The 18,604-nt window shown below is 40.3% G+C and overlaps 1 protein-coding gene across 1 annotated transcript in view; it reads left to right on the top strand.

Moving 5' to 3' along the window:
- TGS1 (trimethylguanosine synthase 1) overlaps positions 1-5,954 on the top strand; it is a 50,509-nt gene extending 44,555 nt beyond the window's left edge. Inside the window, exon 13 of the mRNA XM_075549674.1 lies at positions 3,729-5,954. Coding sequence (XP_075405789.1) covers positions 3,729-3,851 — 123 coding nt within the window. The 3' untranslated portion in view covers positions 3,852-5,954. The remainder of the gene's footprint in view (positions 1-3,728) is intronic.
- Positions 5,955-18,604: the final 12,650 nt, after the last annotated feature.

Here is an 18,604-nt window from a genome sequence, read left to right on the forward strand (position 1 = left end):
TCCATTAGGATCTGTTTGGGAGATTTTAGACCCTGGGAGCTTGTTTGGAAGTCCTAGTGGAGAACCACAGCTTCTCATATAACCTTGACTGGAGGACAGTCCTCGTCTAGCTGGGGGAGTCGTCCTCTTCATCGGAGCGTGCCGCTTCAGCAGGCACGCACATGGAGCAGGGAGGGTGGAAGGAGACGCCCACCTAGCCAGCCAGTTCAGCCTAATCAACCCTGGAAGTCAGTGGTTGGCAGATGCTGAAGCCTAATATCCTTCATACCCTAGACGGGCTTCTAGTTTACCTTTCTCCCCCTTAGATAACTGCTCATAAGCTGCTAAGACCCCTCACCACTTAGGATTTAGGACACTGTGGCTTCTGTTAGGCACTTGCTCGTGGTGCCCCCTGAGATGATTCTAAGACCTTATTCCTTTGATGTATTTGCTTATGGCCAAGTTGATATAACTTCCTTTCCTGCATGCTTTACTGATTCCTATATACTGGACCTATATATTCATAGATTCATAGATATAGTCACATTGTGCTCTGCATGCCTTTTCAGCCTGCAAGTATCTACTCAAAGATTCTTGGCATTACTCTTAGCATGGGACTATGTATATAAGATTCCATTCTTGTATGCCTCTTGGTGTCTTGCCTTCATCCTTTTTTGCTGATCTCTCCTTTATCGTATATTGCCTTCACTTACGTCGTTATGCATCTTCGTGCTAGTTGGTGATTTACCCTCAGAAGTTATCTTTCCTCATTTTTTGTACTTTAAATCAATTTTGAGTTTTGAAAAATGCAGTTGTGAATGTTTGCATAACCCTAAATCTTCCATGCCTTCATTTTCACTAAAATAGTCCCCACTATATTTGTGAATTTTCTCCCGTGTCTGCCTTCATGGTCTCCATAGGACTGACATAAAATCTAATTGCTCTATTATAGTAGTCTCCCCAGTCTTCCAGTATTAATGAAGTGTACATTCCTTTGCAGTTCTCGAATGTATACAGGTAATAGATCAAAAACATGGCACATAATGCAGACCTACTAATCTTTAGTTGCTTACCTATCTATTCCTCTCCCTTCTGCCCTCACTCTACCCCACCCCCAACTGACTACGCTTAGAGAAAGCGGAAGGAACCAATTTGGTCAGTTAGACCTGCTTGTGAAAGATAAGGGGAGCAGCGGAAAATTAGGTTTGTTTGAAATAAAGTATTACTTATTGACCTGAAGAACATGTAATCTAAGGTCTAAAAACTTTAACGTAAAATGTGTGCAGTTTAGAAAATGAAGTACCAAAAAGCTAAACTACAAATTATTTTTAACGAGATGACTTTAAACTAGCAAGCTGTATTTTCTGAAATTCTTTTCTAAAGACTAAAAAGATGCTTATGTTTCCTTATTATATTTTTATATGGAGATTTCAAAATCCTCACAGGAAAGTTAATTATTTTGTTAGAGAAGTCAGAAAACTCCCATGAAAGTATATCCTCATTCCTGTTTTCCAAAGCATCCAAATGCAAGTGCCTGTTTTAAATGTATAAAAAAGGAAGAAATCGCCTGATCTTCTTGGGAAATGTTTTAAATGTAATGTTATTGGAGCTTATTATTTGTATAACCAAAAGTAGTTGTTGTCAAGTCAGTTCTGCTCATGGTGATCGACAACGGGTTTCTCAGAAGTAAATCATCGGGTCTTTTTCTGAGGGACGACTGGGTGAAACTTAACTATTTGGTTAGCACCTGAGCAAACTATTTGCAAAATACAGGGGCTGCATATTATTTGTATAGAACCACTCAAAAAAAATTTTTTTTCTAAATAAATTTCAGAAATTGCTTTTTTTTTTCTTCAGTGCCCTTTTTAGGAAGACCAGTGCTATTTTTCAGATCTGGGGAGACAAAGCCTATTGAAATGGTTTTCTAAATTGATGCAGCTGATTATTATTAAAACGAATTAAAATTTGCTTTACCTCTGCTTCCCCACCACGACCCCAACTTAATCTATTCTAGCAAGTTTTTTACTGGCTCAGTTGCCTTTATTTTACTTTGGATATTTCATTCCGTCCTTTCTTTTCTTGTATTTTTCTTCTACTCACTTCTATTCCCCTCCACACACGCTCAATTTTTTAAAACTTCCACTAACCAATCTCATTTTCCTTAAATAAGTTACTTTCTTAAAGGATTGGGTTTGATATAAGGGTAAGGCAAAAAGCATTGTTACAAAATCATTGAAAGCTTTATTAAACAAAAATATCACAATGAGAAGCTATGGTTTCTCAACATTTCACCCCCCTGCGTCTGTACACCTCTACGGGAAGTTTTTGTTTGTTTGTTTGTTTTTGTCTCTCTCTCTCTTTCTCTTTCTCTCTCTCACCCTTCATTGAAGAATTCTGCACCTTTCAGTTTCCACCATACAAACTGGCATCCCCAAGGAGCCAGAATTGTGAATTTAGGGAACAAAGAGATGTCTGATGAGGCAAGCCCCGAAGTGCAGAGTGCCCTACTGATGAAATCCTATTAGGGCAGCCCTCACTACCCTTCTCCAGTGCGCAGGGGCCTTGTTTGTTTCGGTTTGTTTTTCTTACATGTGGCGTTTTCCGTTTTCTTAAAACTTCATGATAAGCCCTCAGAATCATTCTGTGTCCTTCAAGAAAATCTTTTGAGTATTAGCCCTTTAGAAGCCCATAAGAATTATCACCAAAAAACCTTCTGAAGGGACCCATGGAGTTTAAGTGGCCTAGAAGATCAGCTTGGAAGCCAGTGTTTAGCTTGGATCTTTGCCCCATGGAGCAAATGATCACAGGAGCGCGTCTCGTCATGTGTGCTGTTGAGTTCATTCACACTCTTAGCCTTTAGGATGCAGTAGAACCGCCCCATCTGGTTTCTTCACAGGAGTGGATCGCTAGCTCTTTCCTCCCAGGAGTGGCTAATGAGTGACCTGCTGGACTTTCTTTTGGCAGCCAAGCACTTAGTCATTGTGCCATCGGGGTTTCTTCACTTTATTATAGTATACTCAAAAGGAGAGACGATGGACAATTGAGAGAACAGCAAATGACACCAATTAGAGTTGGAAAACTGAAGAGTAGAGTGTAGAATCCTCACCAGAGTATTTATCTTATCTGTCATACTTTCTATTGTATTCCTAGACTTGGATAACAGGTATTTAGTAAATATCATCAAAGCAATGAGAGGATAAGATGCTTCTGATAAAATGAAGTGGAAATTTTGCAAGGAAACAAGTCCAAAACTCACTGTTATCAAGTCCATTCTGACTTAGCCACCCGATAGGACAGGGTAGAATTGCCCTTACGCGTTTCTGAAGCTAAGTCTTCATGAGAGTCGAAAGCCTCGTCTTTCTCCTGCCGAGTAGCTGCTGGTTTTGAACTGCTGACCTTGTAGTTAGCAGCACAGTGGAACCATTATGCCACTCTTTCGGGGAAGGGTTATTAATTTTATGGAAGTAAATTAGCTGGTAGATATTTGGAGAGGATTTATTTGGCTTCTCTTCCTCTGAGTATTGTGGTTTATGATGTTGAAGAGATTAGGTCCCATACCGCAATGTAGTTCCACTGGTTTACCCTCCTCAAACTATTTAAACCCACCGAGAAGGAACTGGACATTGGAATGACCATTATTTCAAGGGCTTGAATGAAAAAGTAGAGTCTTGGTATTGGTTGATAAAGCACTAAGAATGAAAAGTTGTTTTAGGTTTTGCTCATGTGACTCTCTTCTGTTCCTTTTTTAGGTGGCATCCTTAGCTGGACCTGGTGGGGAAGTAGAAATAGAGCAAAATTTTCTGAACAATAAATTGAAGACAATCACTGCTTATTTTGGTGACCTGATCAAAAGATCAGCCCCTAAAACGTAGCTGACGGGGCCTGAGAAGCAATGCTGCCTGGTGGTCTCAGACACCAGTAATTCCTGTGTTCCCTTATGTTTTGGACCCACTTGTCTTATGTAAGCATACATAATGAAGTCTGTCACTCACCGGAGCCCAATATTTAGATTTATAAAGTACTCTTGAGATCTGTGGGTAGTATTCACCATGTACATATTTTAAGATATAAGTGTCTTGTATCAAAAGAACAGGGTGTATATATCTATATATCTGTTTAATCTTGACTTAGCGTCTTCATATATGCAATTTTTAAAATCCATTGTTGTTCATTGCTATCAAGTCCATTTTGACGCCCCTGTCAGCCCTAAGTGAGAGAAGAGCTGCCCCATAGGGTTTTCTAGGCTTTAGTCTTTCTAGGTTTGCTTAAGGCAAGCAGATCACCAGGTTGGCAGTGAGAGCTTAACCATGGCACCAACGGGGATCTTCCTTTAACATAGATTAAAAGAAACAAGAAATGCTGTTCTCTCTACTCATTTACCTTCTATTAAAATAAATGTTATTCATTTGAGACTAGAAACAAGCAGAAAACCAAACTCACTGCCATTGTGTTGATGCCAACTCATAGTGACCTTATAGGACGGTAGAACTGTCCCTTTGGGTTTCCAAGGATGTAAATCTTTACAGGAGTAGAGAAGCTAATCTTTATTCTGCAGAGTGGCTGGTGGGTTCAAACTGCTGACCTTGTGGTACAGCCCAACTTAGGACCTACTGCTACACCCAGGGCTCCTTAAAACAGTATAGGATAACACAAAATGAAAAAGTAAAAGCCATTTTTCTCTTACTGATGCACTGTTCTACACCCCCTTACAAACGCACACACACACACTTGTTTAATTAACAGTATATACAGCTAAATGCTTTACTCTTTTTAATGTTCATTTTGCATTTTCATCTAATGGCCTAACCATAACTCATCTAACTAGTTCCCTGTGAATGAACACTTAGGCTGCTTTTCATATAATGTGATTGCCAATTGTTTGCATTGCTCTTAAATATTAAAATGCTATTGAACAAGTGTACCCATGGGACAAATCTTTTTTTTGTTTGTTTTTATTTAAAACGTATTATTAGGGGCTCATACAACTCTTATCACAGTCCATACATATATATACATCAATTGTATAAAGCACATCTGTACATTCTTTGCCCTAATCATTCTCAAAGCATTTGCTCTCCACTTAAGCCCTCTGCATCAGGTCCTCTTTTTTTTTTTCCCTCCCTCCCCGCAACCCCCCCTCATATGCCCTTGGTGATTTATACATTGTTATTTTGTCATATCTTGCTCTATCCGGAGTCTCCCTTCCCCCTTCTCTGCCGTCCCTCTCCCATGTGGATCCCTGTAATCAGTTCCCCCTTTCCAACCCACTCACCCTACACTCTCCCAGCATCGCCCCTCACACCCTTGGTCCTGAAGGTATCATCCACCCTGGATTCCCCATGGGACAAATCTTAGCCCTCCTTCACCTGCCAGCTCTGAGCATCATCAAACATTTCAACTTTTCCTCTCATGGAGAGAAAATGGTATCTTACTGGCTGTGTTTTCCTGCTAATAAACAAGACTTTATGTTTTCATATATTTGTCATTTAATTGTGTGCCTCCTTTAAACCTATTCCTATTTTTAAAAATTTTTTTAGATTGTTACATTTTTCTGTTGATGTGTTTTTTGCATTCTTTGTGAACTAGAAAATTATCTTATTTTTTTGGTTTTTGCCATATGTAAGTTTTTTATTTTCTAAAGTGTTTTGTTTTTTACTTGTCACACATATCAGTCTTTTTGTGTTTTGTTTTATTTTTCAGTCATGTATATCAGTCTTATTCTTTTTTGTTCCTGCTTCTGGGTCTTGCACCCTTCAGGCCCTGTAAGAATATTCCTTCAAATCCCAGAGTAAAAGTATATGTGTATTCAGTTCGTTTCCCTAGAAATGCCTTCATTAAATGTTGTTTTTCCATCTAAAATTTGCTTGACCATTATATTATTTTGGATTTAATGTTGTTATATTGTCACTGTAAAAGTAACAGGTCTATTTTGTAATATAAAACTTTATTTTTTGTATTAAAATGACAATAAAACAGGAGGAAGACTGTGTTCTTAATTATTCACCTGAAAAAAAAAAGTATCCAATCATTTTCCCAAATAGTTAATTGATGCTAGAATCCAATGATCCAAGGTGAGATGGTTACACATTTGCCATGGGGTGAAATTTGGGACCCAAAAATGAGTGTGTTAAACACAAAAAAGAACATGATTTTGGCCCAGATGGGCCTGGGGTAATCTATTGTTTTCAATAAACAATAGAAATGTGGATGATTGATACTAAATTAAAAAGAAGTTGGATTGCAGAAGAGCAATGCTGATTTTATTATCTTGAACCTTTATAACATGCAGGGGCTTCAAAAAGTTTCTGGGAAAATAGAATTAAAAGATAATGAAATTTTTTCATGAACATTTTGAAACCCCCTTGTATATCCTCTGTAATGAATTGCATTTGAAATACCGTATATACTCAAATATAAGCCATCCCGAGTGTAAGCCGAGGCACCTAATTACCGGGGAAACCAGGAAAACTGATTGACTCGAGTATAAGCCTAGGGTGAGAAATGCAGGATGTGAATTAATACAGAAACCAGACGGAAGAGATGGAGCGCAGCCACAGACACATCCTTACCAGTTCAACTGCCGGCGTAAGTGAATCAGTATAGGTGCTTCTGCGAATTGGAGCCGGCCACGTCATAGGACAGCTCTGATTGGTTAGATGTGAGTAAAGAAACATTCAAAGCCCTACAGTGTCAGCGGGGCTTTGAATGAACAGTGGAGGAATGGCAATCACCGCAAGATGCTAGACCTCGCTGGGGTACCACTGACCCGTGTATAAGTCCAAAAATGTGCTGAAAAACTCGGCTTATACACGAGTATATACAGTAGTCACTGAAAGTTAAATTTGTAATCAACTGCATTATCAAAATCAGTTAAGTATTTTTTAACAATTTTATTGGCACATAGACAATTCAGTAGTTAAATCATGGCAAGATTAGCTGTACAATCATTACAATCAATTTTAGCACATTTTCTTCATTGTATTTCTTGTTAACTCCCCATTTCCCCCCAAACCTTCCCTTCCATACCCCCAAGAAACCATTAATAGTCCAACATGATGTATTTTTCTCTACTGGATATGTTAAAAACCCATCACCATTTTAAAGATAGTAGCAGCATTGGTCATAGATCGTCTAGGCATTCCCTAGAGCTAAAGTGTGTCATAAAGCCATAGAAGACTAGAGTAAAACAGTCAACAGCTATTCGTTTTTTGACATTTCCCTTTTCATGTTTTCTCCCATTTTGTTGCTTGTGTTCATTTTAAAGCCAATTTTTCTTGCTTTTACATAAGTTTATATTGGTTAAGCTGAAAGCTGAACCAGAATGTATGTATTCTTGCACATGAATGAAGATGACAGATGTGTAGACTCAGTACGCTAGTACTCAAGAGTTAAAATAAACGTGATCTATTATTTCAGTTCTATATCCAAACAAAATCTCACAAAGAAGCCAAGTGCATAAAGTGGGGAAATCGAAGCCCCTGGAGCCGTTTCGCATAGAGCCAAGTAAGGAAGTCAGCAGCCGTTGCTCTTGCCCAAGCCTTCCTCTTTTTCCTGCTCAACTGCAAAGTGTTTTAAAGAATAGCTTACAAAAATGAATGTACACTTTGACCATTAGATATGAAATGAGCCATGAAAAAAGCTTTCTCTAACCTCTTTATACCCATTTCTCACATTTCTGCTTCCAGAATCTACCATGAACACTTTGGCATCTGCCCTTTGAGACCTTTCTCTGCAGTAAAAGTACATGCCGTACAGAGTGGAATGAGATTTGATTGTGCCGAAACTTTTTTCATAGTGTATCTTCCATATTTTTCCATATCAGTGCATACATTTCTAACATACATTGTACAAATTTTTTAGACTTGCTCTAACCATTTTTAGATTATGAAATTTTTTGGTAACTGCACATTGTACTGCTGTGTGTATTTTCTAGATCAGATTGAATCCTAGAACTGAAATCTGGTATTTGTTACAAGTCAAGTTGCTCTTCAAAAAATGTATAACCTCTTATCAAGGAATAGGAAAATGCATTGCATGTGTTTTCCAATGTATTTGTTCCAGTCTGATGTTATTTCACTTTGCATGCCCTAATCGTGAGTTGTGAGCAGTTTTTTCTTAGACTACCCAAGTGTAAGAGCCCTGCGTAGTGTTCTGGCTTACAAATTGGGCTGCTAACAGCAAGTTTAGCAGCTTAAACCCACCAATGCTCCAGCTGCTCCTTGAGAGGAACATGAGGCTTCTCCCATGAAAGTTTGTAGCCGCAGAAACCCACAGGGGGACTTCTACTTCTATTGGGTTGCTGAGTCCAAGTCCATTTTATGACACTGTATTACCAAGTGTACCCCCCAAACTGATGCTGTCAATTCAATTCCAACTCATAGCAACCCTGTAGAACGGACACTGCTGTGTATCGTTACAGAAGCAGCCTGTGGTGCTGTTGGACTGTGACAAAGTTGGGGAAGTGAAAACTCCCAAAGCAACCTGCCATTGGGAAGGCCAAATTCTTCAGCAGAGAATTGCTGAAGAGTAGATTAAGCATGGGTGTTGGGGGAGGGAAATCTGTGTCCTTGTGGCTTGAAGCTATGTGGAGATTTAATTATATGTTGAAATGCTTACCACTTATTAAAAAAAAGAATTGAGACTCATTTGTGGATTTAACCATGTTAAGGCAGTCTTTCACATTATTAACTGAAGAAAAATGGGTGTCCTTTATATATTTTTTTAAGAATAGAAAACACAAAGAAGCAGCCAAATCAAGACAGCAGGGTGAATACCTAATGATTTCCCATAGAAACTCTTGTGAAATTGCCCTTGTTTGATGAGAGGAAGGAGGAGGAGGAACATTGTGGTGATGGACAAGACTGCTTGGTGAAACCTTCCCAGGCTTTGTTCTGCTACAGCTGTGACTAGCTTTTCCCAAATATTCTTGTAATAAGTAAATGTTATTCTTGGATCCTCCATAAAGTCAACAAGCAGAATTTTTTGAGCATCTCAAAAACTTGCCATGACCTTCACTCTTGACCTGCCTGCTTTTGCTTTCACTGGACCACTTCCACCCCTTGGTCACTGTTGCTTTAGTGATGCTTTCTCATCAAAATCATACTGGTAAAGCTATATTTTATCTGTTATAATTCATTGAAGAAATGCTTCAAGATATTGATCCTATTTGTTTAAAAATCCATTGAGGATCTGGGGGGAAGCTGTGTTCTTCATCGGTACTACCTCGCACCCTAATTAACCCATCTCCTCTCCTAAACCCCTCTATGAGGGGATCTCCATTGGCCGACACTTGGGCCTTGGGTCTCCACTCTGCACTTCCCCCTTCATTCAATATGGTGTGTGTGTATATATATATATATATATATATACACACACACATATATATACATACATACACATATACATATACACACATATATCTTTTTTTTTTTTTGCATGATGCCTTATACCTGGTCCCTTTGGCACCTCGTGATCGCACTGGCTGGTGTGCTTCGTCCATGTGGGTTTTTTGCTTCTGAGCTAGATGGCCGCTTGTTCACCTTCAAGCCTTTAAGACCCCAGACACTATCTCTTTTGATAGCCGGGTAGTACCGATGAAGAACACAGCTTCCCCCCAGATCCTGGATGCTTCCTCCCCCCAACTACCATGATCCGAATTCTACCTTGCAGGGCTGGATAGGGCAGAGGTTGCACACTGGTACATCTGAGGGCTGGAGGCACAGGGAATCCAGGGTGGATGATACCTTCAGGACCAAGGATGTGAGGGGCGATGCTGGGAGAGTGGAGGGTGAGTGGCTTGGAAAGGGGGAACTGATTACAAGGATCCACATGTGACCTCCTCCCTGGGGGAGGGACAGCGGAGAAGGTGGGGAAGGGAGACTCCAGATAGGGCAAGATATGACAAAATAACGATGTATAAATTACCAAGGACACATGAGGGAGGAGGGGAGCGGGGAGGGAGGGGGGAAAAAAAGAGGACCTGATGCAAAGGGCTTAAGGGGAGAGCAAATGCTTTGAGAATGACTGGGGCAGGGAATGTATGGATGTGCTTTATACAATTGATGTATGTATATGTATGGATTGTGAGAAGAGTTGTATGAGTCCCTAATAAAATGTAAAAAAAGAAAAGAGGAGAAAAAAAAAGAAAATGATTAGGGCAAAAAAAATCCGTTGAAACTTTTGCTCTTATCTGCAACTGATCGAGGTGCAATAGTTTTATCACCCCTAAAAGTTTACTCAACTTTTAACTTTTCAGTCAGAACTGTGAAACCTCAACTAAATTGAGATGTCTACAGTGTTGACTATTTTCCTGCTGCTAACCAGTCTTCATCAACTTCGGTTCCCTTCTTAGAATCTATATAGGTCATTGTCTCTACAAACTTTTTCAAAAGCATCAATAAATTTACGAATCTTCTACGCATGAATTTGATATTCATACTTCAACTTCAGCAGCATTTATATTGCTATGACAGGAACTTTTTTCAAACTGATGTCTTAATGCCTCAAACAAGAGCTATTGTTAGTTGCCATCAAGTTGGTTCTGACTTAGAGCTAAACTATGCATGAGAAAATGGAACATTGCCCAGTCCTGTGTCAACCTCACAATTGTTCCTACGCTTGAGACCACTGTTGGAGCCCTGGTGTCAATCCATCTGATTGAGAGCCTTCCTCTTTCTCTCTGCCCCTCTCCTTTACCAAGTATGATGCCCTTTATCAAGGATGCATCGCTCCTGACAATATGTCCAAGAAATGTAAGACGAAGTCTTGCTATCCTTGCCTCTAATGAGCATTCTAGCTGTACCCAAGACAGATCTGTTTGCCCTTTTAACAATGCATGACACATTCAATATTCTCCAGTACCCCAATTTAAATTCATGGATACTTCTTCAGTCTTGCTTATTCAATGTTCAACTTTCACATGCATATGAGGCAATGGGGAATACCACGACATGGATCAGGTGCCCCTTAGTCCTCCACGTCACACCTTTGCTTTGCAGAACTGTGACGTATTCTTGTGAAGCACATTTGTCTCATGCAACTCCTCTTTTGGTCTCTTGACTGCTGCTCCTTGGCATTGATGTTGGGCCCAAGCAAGACACAGTCCTTGACAAATTCAATGTCTCCATTTGTCATCATGTTACAGATAGGTCCAGAACTGAGGATTTTTATTTTCTTTACATTGTGTTTCAATTCCTCCTCACTTTCAGCAAACAAGGTTGTACCATCTGCTTATCACAGGTTGTTAATAAGCTTTCCTCCAATCCTGATGCCACATTCTTCATATAATCCAGCTTCTCTGTCATCAAAGTGACATCGTTGCCATCGAAAACTTTCAAGAGCCCTTTTACAGCAGATTTGCTCAATACAGTATATTATTTAATATCTTGACTGCTGCCTCCATGAAAGTTGATTATTGACCCAAGTAAGATGAAATCATTAACTTCAATTTCTTCTCCATTTATCATGTTTCTACCAGTCCAATTTTAAGGGTTTCTGTTTTGTGGAGAAAAGAAATTAAATGCATACAGATTTTATGTAATTTAATCATCAATATAAACTGTTAATGAACCCACCACTTGTCTGTCAGCTGTTCATACTGTGGTGGGTTGTGGGTTGTGATGTTGGAAGTTCTGTCGCTGGTATTTCAAATGCCAGCAGCGCCACTCCAAGGGAACGGGTTTCAATGGCACTTCCTGGTGAAGAAGAGACTATGACGAAGGACTTGGAGGACATAGACACTGCAAAGATATGTCTAACATCTTCAGATACTGGAGGCCTAATGAATGGAAGCAGAACATTGTCAGAGAGCAAGAGTGGAAGAATGGGCCCTGGAAGTCGGAGGGCACTTGGAAAGCGGCTGAGAAGGAGCGGCTTTCTCAGAGTGAGGTCAACAGTGGTGACACGAGTGGGGTGCAGCCTGTGGAAGTGGAGCCTTTGGAATCTTCATCTGCTTATGAGGCACAACTCAAGAAGATATAGGTACAAAATAAGCTAATGATAGGGACATGGAATGTACTGAATATGAATCTCGGAAAACTGAAGATTGTGACAAATGAAATGGAACATACAAAAATTGACATCCTAGGTGTTCGGAAGCTGGACTGATCTGGGTACTGGCCATTTTGAATCAGAAATCTTATGATTTACTATTCTAGGAGTGACACAGTCAAGAAGAATGGCTTTGCATTCTCAAAAAGGACATCTCAAAATCAACCTTGAAGTGCAATGCTGTCTGTGAAAGGATGGTATCAAATCACCTTCAAAGAAATCCAATCAATACAAATATTATTTAAAATATTTTCACCAAAAGCTAATGATGAGGAAATTGAAGAATTCTACCAATGACTTCAGTCATAAATTGATGAAACATGAAACCAAGATGCGTTGATAATTACTGATGCTTGGAATTCAAAGGTAGAGACAAAGGAAAGAACAGTAGTTGGAAAATATGGCATTGGTGATAGAAATGAACCTAGAGATGGAAATTTTTAAAAATTTTATTGGGGGCTCTTACAGCTTCTATAACATTCCATACATCAATTGTATCAAGCATATGTGTACATATGTTGCCATCATCAATTATAAAACATTTTCTACTTGATTCCTTGGTATAAGCTCTTTTCCCCCCACCCTCATGAATCCTTGATCAATTATATATTATTATTATTATTTCATATCTTACACTGTCTGCTGTCTCCCTTCGCTCACATTTCTGTTATTTGTCCCCTTCAAGGTGGGGGGGGGGGGCTATATATCCAACCTTGTGATGGGTTCCCCCTTCTCCCCATTCCCCCTTCCCGACCATTCCCCTACCCTCATATCATGACTCCCACTACTGTTTCTGAGGAGGTTATCTGTCCTGAATGTTATGTGTTGAGATCTCTTATCTGAACAAATGTGTGTTCTCTGATTTGACCAGATTTGTAAGGTAGAATTGGGTCATGGGTGGGGAGGGAGATGTGGGGGGAGCATTCAGAAACTAGAGGAATGATGTGTGATTCATTGGTGCTACATTACACCTTGGTTCAATCACCCCTCCCTTAGAACTCTTCTGTGAGAAGATATCCAATTGTCTACAGGTAGGCTTTGGGTCTCCACCCCAAATCCCCTTGTTCGCCCTGATACAGTTGTTTGTTTTGGATCTTTTGATACCTGATACTTGATCCCCTCAACACCTCATAATCACACAGACTGGTATGCTTCTTCAAGGGCCTTGTTTGCTTCCCTGCTGGATGGCTACATGTTTAACTTCGAACCTTTAAAACCCCAGATGCTATATCTTTTGTTAGCTAGGCACCATCTGCTCTCTTCACCACATTTGCTTATGTACTCATTTTGTCTTCAACAATCATGTCGGGAAGGTAAGTATCAAAGAGTGCCAGGTTATAGAGATACAATTTTGCAAGACCAATGACTTATAACAAATACCTTATTTTCCAAAAACACACAAAAAAAGCAGCTATACACATTGACTTCTCCAGAAGGATTACACAGAAATCAAACTGACTACATCTGTGGGAAGAAATGATGGAGAAACTCCATAGCAGCAGCTAAAACCAAGCCAGGGGCAGACTTTGGAATAGGCTATCAACTGCTTATGTAAGTTAAGATCAAAGCTGGAAAAAAAATTCAAACAAATCCACAAGATCCGCATTGCAACCTTGAAACTACTTAACCTGAGTTTTGAGAACATCTCAATGACATCTCAATTTTGAGAACAGCATTAAACCCTAATACAGAAAACCCTATACATTGTGGGTGGACATAAAACAATCATTTAAAAAAAACCAACTCATGATTCATGAAGAAAGCAAAAGGTCATTAAAAAGACAGGAAAGAAAGAAAAGATGTAAGTGGATATGCCCACATTGGCTCTTAACTATAGACTAACTAAAGCAAATGGAGGAAACAATGCAGTCAAAGAGCTGAATAGAACATTTAAAATGGTAACTCCAAAAGATGAAGTCAAATAGTTACTGAAATGTTCAAACACCTCGAGTTAGAAAACCCAAAAGGAAGAACAAGCTCAGCATATCTTAAACTAAGAGAACCGAAGGAAAAGGTTCTAGCCTTGAGTTACAATATTGGAAGGTTCTTTTAAAAATTATTATTATCAATAAATCATTTTATTTGGGGTTATTACAGTTCTAATAACAACCCATACATCAATTGTATCAAGCTTATTTACACATATATTGCCATCATTTTCTAAATATTTTTGAGCCCTTGATAATAGCTCCTCTTTTTTCCCTTCCTCACCCACCCTCCCACCCTCAGGGACCCCTAGATTACAAATTATTATTTTCATATCTTACACCATCCACTGTCTCCACCCACATTTCTGTTGTTTGTCCCCCTGGGGGTGGGTTATACATCAATCATTGAAGATGGTTCCCCATTCCCCCCCTTCCCCCCACCCTCATGGTATCGCTATTCCCATTACTGCTCCTGAGGGGTTTATCTGTCCTGGATTCCGTGTGTCGAGAGCTCTTATCTGTAGCATTGTACATGTTCCAGTCTAGCCTGATTTGTAAGCTAGAACTGTGGTCGTGATAGTAGGGGGGAGGAAGCATTAAAGAACTAGAGGAATGTGTGTGTTTTGTTGGTGCTATGCTGCATCCTGGCTGCCTCATTTTTTTCCTTGTGACCCTTCTGTGAGTGAATGTCATATTGGAAGAATCGATTAGCAAAATATTTAATGATGCAGAAAGCATACAAAAAAGATGGAAAAAATGCACAGTCGCTGTACCAAAAAGAACTAGTCGATATACCACCATTCCAAGAGGTAGCATATGATCGAGACCCAATGGTACTGAAGAAAGAAGTCCAAACTGCACTGAAGGCACTAGCCAGCTACGGGCTGCAGGTACTGACAGAACACCAATCGAAATGTTTCAACAAGCTGATGAAGCACTGGAAGCACTCACTAGTCTATGCCAGGAAATTTGGAAGACAGCTACTTAGCCAGTTAAGAGATCCATATTTGTACCTATTTCAGAGGAAGGTGACCCAACAGAATGCTCAAAGTATTCAATAATATCATTGATAATGCATACAAGCAAAATGTTGCTGTCGATCATCAACAATGTTGTAGCAGTACATTGACAGGGAGTTTCCAGGGGTACAGGTCAGACTCAGAAGAGGACTTGGAACAAGGGATATCATTGCTGATGTCAGGTGGCTCTCCACTGAAAATAGACTATCCCAGAAGATGTTTACTGGTGTTTTATTGACTGCAAAGGCATGCTACTGTGTGGACCATAATAAACTGTGGAAAACTTTTAGAAGGGTGAGAATTCCAGAACACTTCATTGTGCTCCTGTGGAACTTGGACATGGATCAAGAAGCACTTGTGCAAACAAAACAAGGATTAAAATCAGGAAAGGTATGTAACAGGGTTGTAGCCTCTCACCATACTCATTCAATCTGTATGCTGAGCAAATCACTAGAGAAGCTGAATTATTTGAACAGGCCGCATCAGGATTAGAGGAAGACTTACAATATGCAGATGACCCAACCTTGCTTACTGAAAGTGAGGAGGACTTGAAGCACTGTCTGGTGAAGATCAAAGACTGCAGCTTTCAGCATGAATTACACATCAATGTAAAGAAGACCGAAATCCTCATAACTGGACTCCTAGGTAACATTGTGATCAATGGAAAACATGGAAGTTGTTCAGGTTTTTGTTTTGCTTGGCACTACAATCAATGCTCATGCAAGCAGCAATCAAGAGATCAAAAGACACTTTACATGAGGCAAGTCTACTGCACAAGACCGCTTTAAAGTATTGAATACCAAGGACATTTCTTTGGACTAAGGTGCATCTGACACAATTCAAGGTATTTTCCATTGCCTTATACACATGTGAAAGCTGGGCATTGAATAAGGAAGACTGAGAAGAATGGATACATTTGAATTGTGGTACTGGAGTAACATTTTGAAAATACCCTAGACTGCTAAAAGGACAAACCAATCTATCTTGAAAGAAAAAGGCATTGGGTCGGGGGGAGGCAGGGAGGAAGGGAAAAGAGAGGAGCTGATACCAAAGACTCAAGTAAAAAGAAAATGTTTTGAAAATTATGATGGCAACGTATGTAAAAATGTGCTGCCGCCATGTTATCAGGAGATGATGCTTATCTAAAGTAAATGAGACAAGGTCTCACCATCCTTGCTTCTAAGGAGCATTCTGGCTGTACTTCCAAGACAGATTCCTTTGTTCTTTTGGCAGCCCATCATCTCAATATTGTTTGCCAGCACCACAACTGAAATGCACCATTCTTCTTTGGTCTACTGCTGCTTGCATGAGCCTTAGTTGTGGATCCAAACAAGATGAAACCTGGTTGACTTCAGTCTTTTCTCTGTTTATCATGGTTACCTATTGGTCCGGTTGTGAGGATTTGGGTCATCATTACTTTGTCCTTAAATTCCTCCTCACTTTCAGCAAACAAGGTTGTGTCATCTGCATATCACAAGTTGCTAATAAGCCTTCTTCCAATCCTGATACCACATTCTTCATATATCTAGCCTCCCTGATGATTTACTCAGCCTACAGATTGAATAAATATGGAGAGAGGAAACAACACTGATAATAATCATTCTAGACTTTAAACCATGCAGTAGTCTCTTGTTCTGTTCTCACTACGTTTCCCTGATCCATGTACAGGTTCTACACGAGCACAAACTGGTTGATCTGGAGTTCACACTCTTCTCAAGGCTTGTGTCCACACAACTGAATGATTTTGCATTGTCAGCGTTTACAGTAGAAGCCCTTAGTCCATTGATGAGTCCCCATGTGAATTAAGCCTCCATTGAATTCCTTCTGATCAGTCACTGGTGGTGTGAATAGTGTTGCTGTTAGGCCGAGTGATTTACTATGATTTACATATTTCTGTATCAACTTGTTGCCATGAGTTTTCATGTGCTTTGCGGATTATCTCACCCAGAACGGTGGGGAAATAAGGGACAGTCCCCATTCCGTTTTATGTCCGGAGCCATGAGGCCTGGCCATAACCTTGCCTGTCCGGAGCCGAGGCCCGGCCATTGTCTTGATCTTTATTGCCTGAGCTCTGTAACTTTCCACAGGAACGCACAGTTGCTGTTTGTTCTGCGGTCAATGCTCTCAGGGAAACACCTGCGGCTTGCTTCCCCCATTTATTGTTCTCAGGGAAACACCTGCGGCTTCTTTCCCCCATTACTGGCCTATATAAGCTGTAACCTTCCATTTAATGAAAGAGACTTGATCAGGCTACTTGTCTTGTTTCCATTTCTCGTGTCTCTTGTCTCCTCAATTTGCACTCCCTCCTCCAGGGTCCGCGTTGAAGTTCTGGCAGGTTGGGACATCTGGCGCCCAATGTGGGGCCCGGATACGAGGGATACCTTGACAAAGAAGGTGCCAAAGGAGGCCGGCGAGTAAAAATGAAAGAAAAATCCTTCGGCAGTCACGGGAACCTGCCACGCCGAGACAGAAGGTGAGTAAAAGCGCCTGAAAATGGGAAGAGAATTAAGCCAGCATCAGATTTATGTTAAACAACTGAAAGAGGCTTTAAATACACGAGGAGTAAAGGTTAAAAGTTGTGATTTATTTAAATTTTTTGACTTTATAAAAAATACTTGTCATTGGTTTCCGCAAGAAGGGACAATCGACATAAAATGATGGAAAAGAGTTGGTAATGCTTTGGAGGATTATTATGAGGTCTTTGGATCGGAAAGAATTCCTGTTACAACTTTTTCTTATTGGAATTTAATTAAAGATTTGATAGAAAGGAGAGTTGTCCACAAATAACGGTGGCCATGGCCCAGACGGAAGAACTAAAAGAGCAGTAGAGTTTGTTCCTTTGCTAGGAGGTTTGGGAATTACCACTGCAGTGACATCTGGAACTGCAGGTTTCAGCCTTTCCCTTACCCAATATACCAAACTGTCTAGACAATTGGTTTCAGATGCACAAGCTTTATCAAGCACCATACAAGATCTGCAAGATGAGGTAGACTCTTTAGCAGAAGTAGTGTTACAAAATAGAAGAGGTTTAGACTTACAGCAGAACAGGGAGGTATCTGTTTGGCTTTACAGGAAAAATGCTGTTTTTACGCCAATAAGTCGGGTTGTCAGAGACAAGATCAGACAACTACAAGAAGACCTGGAGAAGCAAAGAAGAGAACGGGCTTTTACCCTCTCTCTTACCACTTTTGGGCCCCTTGGTTAGCCTATTACTCTTGCTCTCACTGGGACCTGTGGTGGTTAACAGCTCATGGAATTTATCAAGCAACAGATTGAGGCCATCCGGCAAAGCCTGTACAGGTCCGTTACCACCGCCTTGAGATGTGCGAACAGGGTGGCTCATACGAGTAGTTATGATAAGACCCCCTGCCCTTGTGTGCTGAACTGGACAGTCAATGACGGGTAAGATCGGCACAAGACATACCAACCTAAGACAGACATTGGTTTGCTCTTATTTTATGAAAGCATTCCATTGATCAATGACGGGTAAGGATGACTCTTGATGCTGACAACCTAAGACAGACGCAGTTCCCGAAGGGATCTCTCTTGGCTTTACAAAATAAAAAAGGGTGACCTGTCCGGAGCCATGAGGCCCGGCCATAACCTTGCCTGTCCGGAGCCATGAGGCCC

Source organism: Tenrec ecaudatus, chromosome 5 (genome assembly GCF_050624435.1).
Source record: "Tenrec ecaudatus isolate mTenEca1 chromosome 5, mTenEca1.hap1, whole genome shotgun sequence".
Lineage (NCBI taxonomy): Eukaryota > Metazoa > Chordata > Mammalia > Afrosoricida > Tenrecidae > Tenrec > Tenrec ecaudatus.